Source organism: Erythrolamprus reginae, chromosome 3, assembly GCF_031021105.1.
Source record: "Erythrolamprus reginae isolate rEryReg1 chromosome 3, rEryReg1.hap1, whole genome shotgun sequence".
Lineage (NCBI taxonomy): Eukaryota > Metazoa > Chordata > Lepidosauria > Squamata > Dipsadidae > Erythrolamprus > Erythrolamprus reginae.
This window is the reverse complement of record NC_091952.1, coordinates 214,958,776-214,972,421: the sequence shown is the minus strand read 5'-3', so window position 1 is coordinate 214,972,421 and position 13,646 is coordinate 214,958,776. Positions and strand designations below refer to the sequence as shown.

At 40.9% G+C, this 13,646-nt stretch overlaps 1 protein-coding gene across 2 annotated transcripts in view; it reads left to right on the top strand.

The window, feature by feature from the left end:
* Positions 1–13,646, top strand: part of PDE7A (phosphodiesterase 7A) — a 52,556-nt gene that overhangs the window by 12,475 nt on the left and 26,435 nt on the right. Inside the window, exons 2-3 of one of the 2 annotated variants that reach the window (XM_070747859.1) lie at positions 18–78; positions 10,529–10,612. In XM_070747859.1, the coding sequence (XP_070603960.1) occupies positions 18–78; positions 10,529–10,612 (145 nt within the window). The remainder of the gene's footprint in view (positions 1–17; positions 79–10,528; positions 10,613–13,646) is intronic. The other variant, XM_070747860.1, reaches the window with a different exon arrangement.

The following is a 13,646-nucleotide window of genomic DNA, read 5'->3' as shown; positions in this document are numbered from 1 at the left end:
ATGTTTTTAATTTTCAGAGACGTGGAGCAATTTCCTATGACAGTTCTGATCAAACTGCATTGTACATTCGCATGTTAGGTAAGTGTGGTTGCTTATTGAGATACGAAATATTCCTGTCAAGTAGACAATATGCAAAATGTATACTTTAATTACTTTTGTTCTGTTTGGTCCATTGCTTTCAAATGCTTCTAAGTATTTACATTTAATTTGGTACTATTTTCATATTGAGTAAGGCACTAAAAATGCATCTGAAGATGATTTCAAAATAGGAAAATATGGGCTGTCCTGTAATTCAAATTTCAGTGGGAAGAAATATGAGAGTGGAGATATGCAAATACATAGGAAAAATATTGAAGAACATGCCAGATATTAAATATATGATACTGAAGTGTCATGCATTTACATTTATGTATAAATTGTATAAATATATATTTGTTTTTAATGTACAGTATGTTACTTTTGTTAAATATTAGCTGTTATAGTTACAATTATTGTGTTGAACATGGCAAATGCCAAATACATATAAAATTAGGAATGTGTTATGTTTAAAGATAGTTGGAATGACTCATAGATATTTGTATAGGAATGAATTTCAGCTTAAGTTGTAAACTAAATATTGTTATGTGTTAGCAATTTTGAAATAGTGCAACTTCAAAACAGAGAAAAAAATGTGGAAGGAATTTTAATGTAAATTATTCAGATTAGTTCCACATGCATAAGGAGAAATACATTGTCATAAGAATTTTACTTGTTGCATCCTTTACAGCAACATCTATTTAGGTTATTCATTATTATAAAATTTGCAGAAATGTGTTGGTGGTGGTTTTTAGAGCACTGAACCCTAAAGTAAATTTAGTTGTTAATACTGAACAATCAGCAGAAAGTAAGTATATCTGGATGGATGGTATATCTGCCAATTCTACTTAATAACTGGTAAATCATAGAATATTTATGCATCCTCAGATTTTTAAAAATGTAATACTGTTGCAAATGTGAAATTGAAAGTAAATGATTCCTTAAAAATAATTACAACAGATTAATTCTAGATTTCCTTTCTGGTATTTACACAATTATTCTTTGTTTATCATATCAGACAAGTTCTGGCTAATTTGGCAAATTTCATTCATCCTTGTTTACTGCTGTGCCATAGACACTAACCTCCCTGTTCGTTTTAATTTCCTTCTGTGGTATTTGTTGGCATTTGGCAACATTAGGAAAGTATTTATTTTCATTGTTTCATTTAAGTTAAAAAGCCTTAGTTAATTAAGCACATTGCCAAATAAAGCAACAAATTCAGGGGCATTCCTCTCTGTTCACCTGGTCCTTCCATGAAAGTGAATGTAGCTCTGTATCATTATTAAGCTTATCCAATTTCCGAATCTGAGTTTTTCAGTACAAATATCTGGGACCATTCTGAAAGCCAAAAGCAATGGTGTGGGTTCAGCCCAGCTGGTTTAGAACTACATTATGATTGCTAGAAAATACTGTATGATTGTTCAGAAAAAGTAACAGTGCTACTATAATAGGCATGTAGCTCCCAAACCAAAGTGAGTAAGATAAAAGAGAATACAGTCAGTAGTGCCAAAGGCATGGGGATAGCACTCACGCCATCCAGATTTCAGTTGAGTCATAGTTCTACTAGATTGTTCTCAAGGCAAAGACATGTAAGATACAAATCAGATGTGAAACCATATAAAAATCCTCCAGTTTAACAATGGCATAGTCATACTACCTGGTGGGTAAACTCATATAGATTTGGACTCTGAGTGGATCTGATTGAGTTGCCTTTGCACAGCCTTATGGCTTTATCTGGACTGAAATTGATTCTGTGACTCTCAGTGAGGTTGACACCTTCCACTGAAATGTGAATTTGGTCACCTATTTGCTAGGTCCAGTTTCATCCTGGGTCTTTTGGTTGGGTTCATGTGGTGGTATTCACACCTTTGAGGGAGACGGTGATCCTTCTGGCTTGATGAAAGAGGTAGTACTTTTTAAGAGACCGTTGCTGGATTCTTTTCTTCTGAATAGTTATTGTTTGGTTTTTAAATTTCCCTTTGTAATGTGGGTTGTTGAAAAAGTGATTGGATAGTTCTTGTAAAGGGCCTTGAAGGAAGCAGGTTATTTGAATCCACGTCAGGCTAGGATATTGCACTGAAACAACATTGATCACACTTCTTGATGACCTTTGGTGAAGATGGGATGGCTGTGGTATGTCTGTCCTTGTGCTTCTTGATATCTCGGCTATTTTCAGTACCATTGACCATTTATATCTTTTTGACTGTTGCAGTAGACTGTTGTGTTCTGGTGGTTTGCCTCCTTCAGTGTTTAGTCCTAATAGGTATTGGCAGAGGGGAAAGGTTGCATCTGCAGTTCCTCAGTGCATGGTGCTTCAGGGCTCAATACTCTCACTCCCCCCATGTTTAACACCTACATGAACCTACATGTTGGGTGCCATTGCCAATCAGTTTGGAATCCAGTATCATCAGTATGCTGATGACCTGTGCATTGTTCACCCCATCCCTGGGTTACGAAACTGTCAGTTGCTTCTGGAGGCTGTTTAGATCTGAGTGGAGAGAAATGGGCACTGCTGGCAGAATCCTGACTGGCTGTAGTTATTTGCTCCCACCCTGACCCCAGGATATTTTCAGCTTTGGCCTTGCATGGAATCACACTTCCTGTATGAGGTTTGTATATACACAAGTTGAGAGTCATCCTGAACTCTCAGCTACTGTTCAAAAAGCAGTAAAGTAAGGAGCTCTTATTTTTCTGCTTGTTGATTAGCAAGATAGTTGATATCTATGCCTATTGATGTTTACATAATCTAGGCTATATAGAGTCTTTGATGAACTCCTACATCATCATGTATTTCTACCTTAAATCAGTATACAAAATATTGTATTGGTAACAAAATAATTATAACAGAGTTGGAAAAGCCAATTTACATACTTTCATTTTTCCATTCAGTATACCCAATTGAGATAATTGGCAAAAGAGTGGGTTGTTAGTTTTATGAATACAGTGATCCCCCAATCTTTGCGAGGGTTCCGTTCCAGGACCCCTCGCAATGGTCGGTTTTGCGCGAAGTAGCGCTGCGGAAGTAAAAACACCATCTGCGCATGCGCAGATGGTGTTTTTACTTCCCAGCAGCGAGGAGCCGAAGATTGGGGTTTCCCCGCCGCCCACGCAAACTCCTCGCTGCTGCCGCGCCCGCCGCTCGCCCGCCCTTCGACCGGCCACCCGCCGTTCGCTCGCTGCTCGCCCGGCCACCCGGGTTCGTTTGGCTTCGGGACATGCCGGCGGCGACGTTTTAAAACAGCCGCGGGGCTTCCCAACTGAGTCCCGAAGACAAACGCGGAAGTTCGCCTTTGACGTTTGTCTTCGGGACTCAGTTGGTAAACCGCGCGGCTGTTTTAAAACGTTGCCGCCGGCATGTCCCGAAGCCAAACGAACCTGGGTGGCCGGGTGAGCAGCGAGCGAACGGCGGGTGGCCGGGCAAACGGCGGGCTCGCTGCTCGCCTGGCCACCCGGGTTCGTTTGGCTTCGGGACATGCCGGCGGCGACGTTTTAAAACAGCCGCGGGGCTTCCCAACTGAGTCCCGAAGACAAACGCGGAAGTTCGCCTTTGACGTTTGTCTTCGGGACTCAGTTGGTAAACCGCGCAGCTGTTTTAAAACATTGCCGCCGGCATGTCCCGAAGCCAAACGAACCCGGGTGGCCGGGCGAGCAGCGAAGCGAACGGCGGGTGGCCGGGCGAACGGCGGGCTTGCTGCTCACCCGGCCACCCGGGTTCGTTTGGCTTCGGGACATGCCGGCAGCGACGTTTTAAAACAGCCGCGGAGCTTCCCAACTGAGTCCCGAAGACAAACACGGAAGTTCGCCTTTGACGTTTGTCTTCGGGACTCAGTTGGTAAACCGTGCGGCTGTTTTAAAACGTCGCCGCCGGCATGTCCCGAAGCCAAACGAACCCGGGTGGCCAGGCGAGCAGCGAGCGAAGGGCGGGCGAGCCGGGCGAAGGGCGGGCGAACGGCGGGTGGCCGGGCGAAGGGCGGGCGAGCGGCGAACGGCGGGTGGCCGGGCGAACGGCGGGCGAGCGGGTGCTGGGGGGGGGCTTCGCCCTCCCGCCAGCAAGAGGGGGAAGACCCAGGGAAGCCGCCCAGCAGCTGATCTGCCCGGCGCCATCTACCCATGCGTGCCCATAGAAAAAAAGGGCGCGCATGCACAGATGGTGTTTTCACTTCCGGGTTCAAAAATCGCCATATAGCCCTTTCGCAATGATCGGGAGCGCAATACCCGGGGGATCACTGTACAGTGATCCCTCGATTTTCGCGGCTTCAAACTTCGCGAAACGCTATACCACGGTTTTTCAAAAAATATTAATTAAAAAATACTCCACGTTTTTTTTGCTATACCACGGTTTTTCCCACCCAATGACATCATACGTCATCACCAAGAGTCACTTCTCTGTCTCTTTCTCTTTCTTTCCTGTCATTCTCTGCTTCAATCATTTTCTCATTTCTCTTTTTTTCTCCCCTTTTTTCTATCATTTCTCTCTCTCTTCCTTCCACTCTTCTCTCTCTCTCTTTCTTCCTCTCTCTCACTCTCTTCCTTCCTTTCTCATCTTTCTTTCTCTCTCTCTTTCTCTCTCTTGCTTCTTCCTCTCTCACACTCTCTTCCTCCCTCTCTCATCTCTTTCTTTCCTTCTCTCTCTTTATCTATCTCTCCCCCTCTTGCTCTCAAGCGGCGAGCGAGCGGCCGGGCGAACGGCGGGCGAACAGGCAAGCGGGCGGGTGGGTGGGCGAGCGAGCGGCCAGGCGAACAGTGGGCGGGCAAGCAGCGAACAGCGGGCGGGCGGGTGCTGGGGGGGCGGGGGCAGCCGACATTCAAAGCAATCTTTGTCGGCTTCCGCACTTTCGTCGCTCCCCGCCTCCACCCGCAAGCCCTTGCGCGGCCATGGAAAAAGGGCGCGCATGCGCAGATGGTGTTTTTACTTCCGCACCACTATACCGCGGAAAATCGATTATCGCGGGAGGTCTTGGAACGTAACCCCCGCGATAATTCTTTGTATCATTTTATCTCTGTTTTGAGTTATTGCAACTTGCTTACTCTGTTTTCAGAAGAAAACTAAAAGTATGCTTTATAAAATGCTGCTAAATTAGGGTTTTGTTTAGCCAATTATCTCAGAAGGAATTCAAGGAGTGAAATCAGGAAGGGATCTTGACATTTTAAAAAAATTCTTCCATATAGAATGTCAGCTTTTCAAGCCATATTAGCATCAGAAGCTTACATACCCACATTCTTGTACTTGGGAAATTAGGAGGGAGGATTTGGCACAGGGAATGTAGTTAGACATAATAGTATTCTTCTTTTTGGTCAAGGTATGGTATTCTACGGAGAAGGGCGGCATACAAATTTATTTATTTAATTAATTAATAAATAATAATAATAATAATAATAATAATAATAATAATAATAATTCCTGCACCTGGAGGAGGAATGGTTGAAGGGATGGCTCCAGTTTGGACAGATGGTGATTGGACCATGTGATGGACTGATGGGTTTAGGGGGTGGATTTGAGATTTCGATTTACTGAGGGAAAACCTGGAACTCTCAGATTTGTATTTTCCCAGATTTGTCAGAATACCTACTCTAATAAATGGGAACTTTGAGAGAATGTCTGTCTCGTAGTTTTTAATTGGAGTTGGGTTCTTCTGGAACACTGACATAGAATACAAATGACCGATTATATTCAAGAATCTCCTGCTGCATTTTGCATAAATCTTCCATCCTACATAATGGAGAAAGGAATGCATTCTGGCAACTGGCTCCATTTTGTTGGCAAGTGGCCATAATAGTTGTTACTGGGTATAATTTTGTACAGTATTTGAATGTGGAATATTTAATTTACAGAAAAAATAGCAATAATCCTGAAACTGAAACTATTATTGATTCACTTAATTAAAGCAAATGTGCCCAATATATTTTGATGAATGTCTTTCTCATGGACAGATGCTACTTTAGAAAATACCAGTATCAAAAGCAGATAGAGATGATGAACTTTAAAGTACAGTTGTACCTCTACTTAAGAACTTAATTCATTCCATGACCAGGTTCTTAAGTAGAAAAGTTCTTAAGTAGAAGCAATTTTTCCCATAGGAATCAATGTAAAAGCAAATAATGCATGCAAACCCATTAGGAAAGAAATAAAAGCTCAGAATTTGAGAGGGAGGAGGAGGAGGAAGAAGAGGAGGAAGACAGTAGCTGCCGAAGGAAGAAGGTGAGGTGAGGTGAATCAAAAAAATCCAAAACTTTAAGGCTTAAAAAAAAAAAGAGGGACTCTGAGGGAGCGAGGAGGAGCACGCGCCTCCAAGACACCCAATGCGAGGCTGCCTCCCATACACTGGCTGCTGCTGCTACCTACTGCTTCTTCCTTCCCATGCTGAAGGGCTCGTAGCCAGCGCCTTTCCTTCACTGTGGTGACTCCTCGGGTGCCCAGAGCGAAAGAGCGTTTCTTTTCTCTGGGCTCTGACAGAGGTTTATTCCCTGTCCAAGTGCCCAGAGAAAGGAAAATGCTTTGTTCGCTCTGGACTGCCAAAGCTTCCTTAAGTGTCACCAAAAGGCTCCTCTGTCAGTCCAGGTGGCTGGAATTAAAGGGAGAATGGCAGGAAACTGGCTGGGTGTTCGTGCCACTTTCAAATTTTCTGGAAAAATTTTCCGGCCTCGGGTTTTTAAGTAGAAAATGGTTCTTAAGTAGAGGCAAAAAAAATCTTGAACACCCGGTTCTTATCTAGAAACATTCTTAAGTAGAGGCGTTCTTAAGTAGAAGTACCACTGTACTTTCTATTCATCGGTATTGCAAAAAATCCCTTTGTAAATCCCTTTAACATTAAGCCTGATTTCTTATGTTGTCAATGCTAACACACTGATTATTTATTCTGCATTTGTTAAGTTTAATATCCCCTGAGGAAGAGGTTCACTGAAACATTTGGCAATGTATAATTTTTTATCATGTCTGCTTTCTGCTCCTGATAATTTATAGGGTTTCCTGCTTGAGCAGGGAGTTGGACCAGAAGACCTCCAAGGTCCCTTCCAATTCTATTAGTCTATTATTTTGTCAAGATGCTTTCTAAATGATCAAAATACAGGGAAAAATTCTTATTCTCCATGTTATCCTCTGGGGAGGCCAAGTTGGGTAGCTCTAGTTGTCCAGCTCTGTGACTGAGTTGTAACATTTAGATTGTCTCCCTGCTAATGGTCCAGTTTTTCAATTCAGTTCTAGCTCTGAAGGACACTTTGGAGATTTATCTCAGCTTTCCCTGTTAAGATCTGGTTGCTTGTGCCTTCAGACACTGTACATCGCGATTAACGAGCCATTCAAGGACCCATATCCACATTGAAATAAATGAATACATTGAAAACAGAATGGCAAGAAACCAGCGTGGAAACTTTGTGAAGCCTAGTCTGCCAGAGCTTGTGATTTGGGTCAAGAATGCATGGAAAAAAATCAGTGATACTTGTGTTGCCGCTGCAATACATTGACAGGAGGTACTCTTTTAAGGAGACCTCTATTGCTAGACATTAGAGATTGGGATCAATGGTTTTAAACAAAATAGAGTCACAAGAAACTCAGACTGGAATTCAGGATGTGGAGAGTTTTGATGATGTTCCAGAAGACGATGACGTGACTATTTGCATAAATTGTTGAGTTTGAATAAATTGTTGTGTTTGAATAAATTGCTGTATTTGAATAAATTGATAGTTACACCATGAATGACTATTGTAATTTCCCTGTGTGTAGGTTCAAGGTTTGCAACTGTAGTGGTAGTGATTGGGATTTGCAATTTTTGCAATGAGGCAAAAAAATGAGTTTTGCCACATTTTACAATCTTTCCTACCACTTGTCAAGGGAATCACTGCAGTTGTTAAGCTACAACACAGATGTTATGTCAATCTGGATTTCCCCATTGACTTTGCCAGTCAGGAAATAGTAAAAGGGGATCATAAAACCCAAGGTTTTAATGCCCATAAATACGACATAGGTAATGGTATGTAGGGAAAGTTCTCCCCCCTCTGACCTTGCCTACTCCACTGGTGCTAACTGCCTGACAAGCAGCAAGGAGGCCCAGTGATTCTTTTTGCGGCCGCTATTAACAGAAGAAGGGGTAGGTACGCCATTAAGAGAAAAAGGGTTGTGGGAGTGGCTGCAGTGAGGTTGTTGCATGTGGCTAGCAGGTGCGTGGGGTGTATGGGGCATGTTCCTACCCCCTTTCCCCCCTCCAGCTTCGTCGTCTCCCTTCGTATTGTCTGCACGCAGCGGCTTCGTGGATGGTGGGATGGTTTGTGATAATTCAGTACTAATGAATGTTTAATAGCCGTAAGTAGATTCCTTATTAGAAAAGCCAAATCAGTTTATAGATAAGCTCGTTTTAGAAGAAAAACTCTTGTAAGACTAACATAGTTATGACATGAAATGTTTTCTGCAAAAGTTGACATAATATATAATACAAAATAAAATGAAATCTTATCTTAGACATAAGCAGGCTTGTAAAATATTTTGGAAAATAACAACAGTAACAACAACAACAACAACAACAATAATAAAGAACAACAATAATAAACAAAATCATCATTAAATATCAGATCCCTGTTGGCACAGTATTGCCAGCAATTTGATCCTGATCGGCTCAAGATTGACTCCTCCTTCCATCCTTCCGAGGTCAGTAAAATGAGGACCCCAATTATTGGGAGAAATATATGCTGATTCTGTAAACCACTTAGAGAGGGCTGTAAATCACTGTGAAGCGGTATATAATTGCTATTGCTAAAGGCAGCTTTATTTGGAACAACTTACATCCTGCAACATAATCTTTAATATTATTAAACAACAATTGCATATCCCAGGTCTTTGGGAAAGACTTGATAAATGGACAAATCCAATCAAAATCCTGGCTGACTCTGATACATCATAATATAAAATATTTACCTATTGAAGAAATAAGTTATAAAATAATAGTATATATCTGAGTTTTAAGGACAATTTGTATCATGTTAAATTTGGCATACTTGTAAAGTATTTCTATATTTTTTAAAAAAATCTAGGCATTGGTAAATACTGATTGAGAGCCTTAGATGTAGGTCAGGGGTGTCAAACTGGATTTCTTTGAGGGCCGGATATGCATTGTAGTTGTCCTCTGAGGGCCAGCTGGGGAGATGGGATGGATGCTTCCTGCATCACCCTTCCAGCCAAAACGGGGCGCAGTGGGGCCATGCATGACTCCCACACTCTGTTTTTGGCTTGGATTGCCTCCTGCAGCACCCTGCCAGTCAAAGCGGGAGGAAGAGTGTTATAGGAAGTTGTCTGAAGATAGGGCATAGGGTGGCATGCCCTCCTCCCCACATCCCATTTTTGGTAGGAGAGGCACAACGAGCCAGTCCTTTGCTATTTCTAGGCTGGTCTCACAAGGCAGATCTAAGCACCCAGTAGGCCGGATGCAGATATGGCTCCGCATGCCACTTGTGGCATACGTGCCACTGATTCACTATTACGGTTACAGAAGATGCTTATTTTTATTGAAGGGGGAAATAGTTGCAGTAATTTCATATTAATACTACATTTTGATATTTTAATGACTGATGTCAAGTTGAACATAAATAAATAGTAATGGCAATTACTGTAGTGTTGAAAATTATAAATATAGAATTGTATACATTACACATCTACTTAACTGATATATTTTAGAAAAACAATTTGATACTGAAGAGAAACAAAGAATTCCGATATTTTTCTTTATTATATTTTTGTCATCATAGTAATTCAGCATATATAAAAAATTTGAATACAGTGGTACCTCTACTTATGAACTTAATTCATTCCGTGACCAGGTTCTTAAGTATGAAAGTTTGTAAGAAGAAACATTTTTTCCCATAGGAATTAATGTAAAAGCAAACAATGCATGCGGTTGGGGAAACCACAGGGAGGGTGGAGGCCCTGTTTCCTCCCAGGAGATTCCTAGAGAGGCCCCACAGAGGCTTCTCCACGCCTTTTCCGGCCCTGTTTCCTCCAGATGATTCCTAGAGAGGCCCCACAGAGGCTTCCCCCCACTTTTTCCTGCCCTGTTTCCTCCCAGGAGATTCCTAGAGAGGCCCCACGGAGGCTTCTCCCTGCCTTTCCCGGTTACAGTTTCGGAGGCTCGGGTTTGTAAGTGGAAAATGGTTCTTGAGAAAAGGCAAAAAAATCTTGAACACCCGGTTCTTATCTAGAAAAGTTCGTAAGTACAGGCGTTCTTAGGTAGAGGTACCACTGTATATGTAGTGAATTGTGTATTAGAAGGTAGGAAATGAATTTATGACAAGCAGGGAATTGGATATTTGAAAAAAAACCTTCAAACTTATGAAATTGCATCTAAGGTAAAGGTGCTATATTATTGTTACCCTATATCCACAGAACATCTATACCTTGCAACTGTAGTCAGTTGCATTTTTTTCTGTAGCTCTTCGACATGGTATATTTCACTCTTGACCCTATTTCCAGGAGATGTACGAGTAAGAAGTCGGGCAGGATTTGAAAGAGAGAGAAGAGGTTCTCATCCATACATTGATTTCCGTATTTTTCACTGTAAGTATTTAATAGCAGTACAGTAATGAAGAATTCCATTTGTGTTTGGCTGCTGCGCATATAATTATACTAGGATTTATTAAGTAATATTTTTCATTTATGGAAATAATTTCTATTTGAGAAGTTTTAAACACACTCTACATAGAATATTAGAGTTTTGTTTCTTAAGCTATATTATACCAAGTTGAAAAAAAATGCACAATGAGTTCAGGCTTTTGAGTGTGTGAGGATACAAGCACAGGAGTTGTTTCCAGATCTTTAAATTCAAATATGTCTTTTCCTAGTATAGTGCAGTGCAGTAACTGCAGAGGGTAATTGAATGATATTTTGAAAAAAACGTAATTCTCTATCTTCACATATTAGAGCATAATTAGACAATCTCATTATTGTGTAAATTTACTAATTCCAATGGCAAAGAGTGAATATTCTATAGGAATGTAAAACTCCTTTTACCTCTCCCATACTTTAAGAATTAAAGACTGATGGCAAAGGATAACCAAGATAGAAGTGCAAATGTTTTCACTATGAACGTGGCTTGAAATTTTAATGATAAAATTCGTTAAGATTCTACTGAAAGACATACTGTAGTTGCAAAATGATAGGTTTGAGCAAATAATGACATGCTGGATGCAATTATCTCTATTTTTAAAATACTGTCTTCTGTGAATGTTTTAAATGCTTGGATTAATCTGAAAGCTGCTTTTTGACAGAATGCTGAAGCTTTGTATAGTTCAGCTATATGAATGTTATATAAAGAAGTTCTGCAATTCCTGGGAGATTTAAACTTTAACGTATATTCATTGTAGGATGATTTGCCCCATTTCCGTTTAAATTTTCTTTTATTTGGACCATTTTCTTTGTGCGCAAGGTGGGATATTTTGAGTATTTTCAAAGTATTTAAGTTCAGCCTTTTGAATTTTGAAATACCTCATAGATGCTCAGTTCAGGTTGCCCTCAAGTTACAACCAGGCGGAGGTTGCACCGGCCACTATTGGTGTGCTCTCTGAAATTTGGCTTCTGCGCATGCACAACAAATAAAATCTCATGTGAGAACACGCGTGTGAGATTTTGCTGGTTTTTGGTGATTTCTTTGCTTCTGCGCATGACAACCTTTATTCCTTCTAGAAGTAAAGAGGTTAAAGAGCCCTAAAAGAAAGAATGAAATCATGCAATTGAAATATATCACAGGGAGTAAGATTTGCTTGTATGTTTTGTACTAAGTTGGAAGGTCTAAATTCCCAATTACATAAACAGTGGTACCTCTACTTAAGAACTTAATTCGTTCCGTGACCAGGTTCTTAAGTAGAAACAATTTTTCCCATAGGAATCAATGTAAAAGCAAATAATGCGTGGAAACCCATTAGGAAAGAAATAAAAGATTGGGATTTGGGTGGGAGGAGGAGGAGGAAGAAGAGGAAGAGGACACTTGCTGTCGAAGGAAGAAGGTGAGGTGAGGGGAATAAAAAAAATCCAAAACTTTAAGGCTTAAAAAAAAAGAGGGACTCTGATGCGGCAAGGAGGAGCATGTGCCTCCCATACATCCGGCGTGAGGCTGCCTCCCATGCACTGCGCCAGAGGGAGAAACCCAGGCGGGTGAGAGGGGAGAACCTCCCGCTCCTTTGACCAAAAGGTGGCTGCTGCTGCTGCTGCTACCTGCTTCCTCTTCCTTCCCATGCTGAAGGACTCCCCTCTCCTCTCGCTCGTTTGCTTTGTAGCCGGCACCTTTCCTTCACTGTGGTGATTCCTCGGTTTGGCTGAAGCCGAGTTGATCTGACTGGGGTGAAGCGCCCCTTTTGCCTTTCCGCACCCAGGCGCTCTGGGAGACAACCTCGCGCCGGGTATATGGGAAGCAGCCCGAGGGAATCACCACAACGAAGTGATTTATTCCCTCTCCAAGCGCCCAGAGAAAGGAAAATGCTCTGTTCGCTCTGGGCTGTCTCCTTAATTACCACCAAAAGTTTCCTCTGGCAGCCCAGAAAAGCCCAAGATGGCCGGGATTAAAGGGGGAATCGCAGGAAACTGGCCAGGCTTTTGTGCCACTCTCAAATTTCCTGGGAAATATTTCTGGGCTCGGATTCTTAAGTAGAAAATGGTTCTTAAGTAGAAGCAAATTTTTTTTTGAATGCCCGGTTCTTATCTAGAAAAGTTCTTAAGTAGAGGCGTTCTTAAGTAGAGATACCACTGTACTAGGTGCATTAATGTGAAAATTATGCTAGCTAACTGAGATAGCTTCCCCGGGCCTATATTGTTTATGTATGGTATGTTGTGTGCATGTTTTTTAAATTATGGGTTTTTAGTTTTAAATATTAGATTTGTATTATATATTGTTTTCTATTACTTCTGTGAGCCGCCCCGAGTCTACGGAGAGGGGCGGCATACAAATTTAATTAATAATAATAATAATAATAATAATAATAATAATAATAATAATAATAACTGGTTATGTGAAGCTTCATTAAACTGATTCAAACAAATCCATCATGATACTGTCTGTATCCAGGAAGATTGATATAATTTTTTCTAGATTTCAGATAGTGATCTTAGTTCTTGAGAGTCTGGGGATTAAATTTAGAGTCTAGCGTGCAAAGTATGTACTGTACCATTGATGGTTGATCTTGTGGATGATAATCACAGGACAGTATATTAAGTCAATCAATCTAGGTTATTGTTAAGATGGAAAAATAAACTTTTTAATTTGTTCTTGTTTGGCAGGAATATTGCTGTGATAGCACATTTGAACATAGGAAGTATCTATAGCTGATTGCTCTATTAATAAATTCCAGTCCTAGAAATGCTAGTTAACTTATGAATAGAAAAAAGACAAGATAATGATATTTAGACTTAGATAACCTCATATGAGTTTTCTACATGGAGTATAATTCTGTTGATTTTATATTTTCACTGTATTTTTCGAGTTAGATTAAAATGGGCAATAAAGAACATGAAGCCATATGAGTAATACATACATTTTATACATCTACACAGAATCTTTGAATATGTAACTTGATAAACTTTAAGTATTTCAAAGATTAAT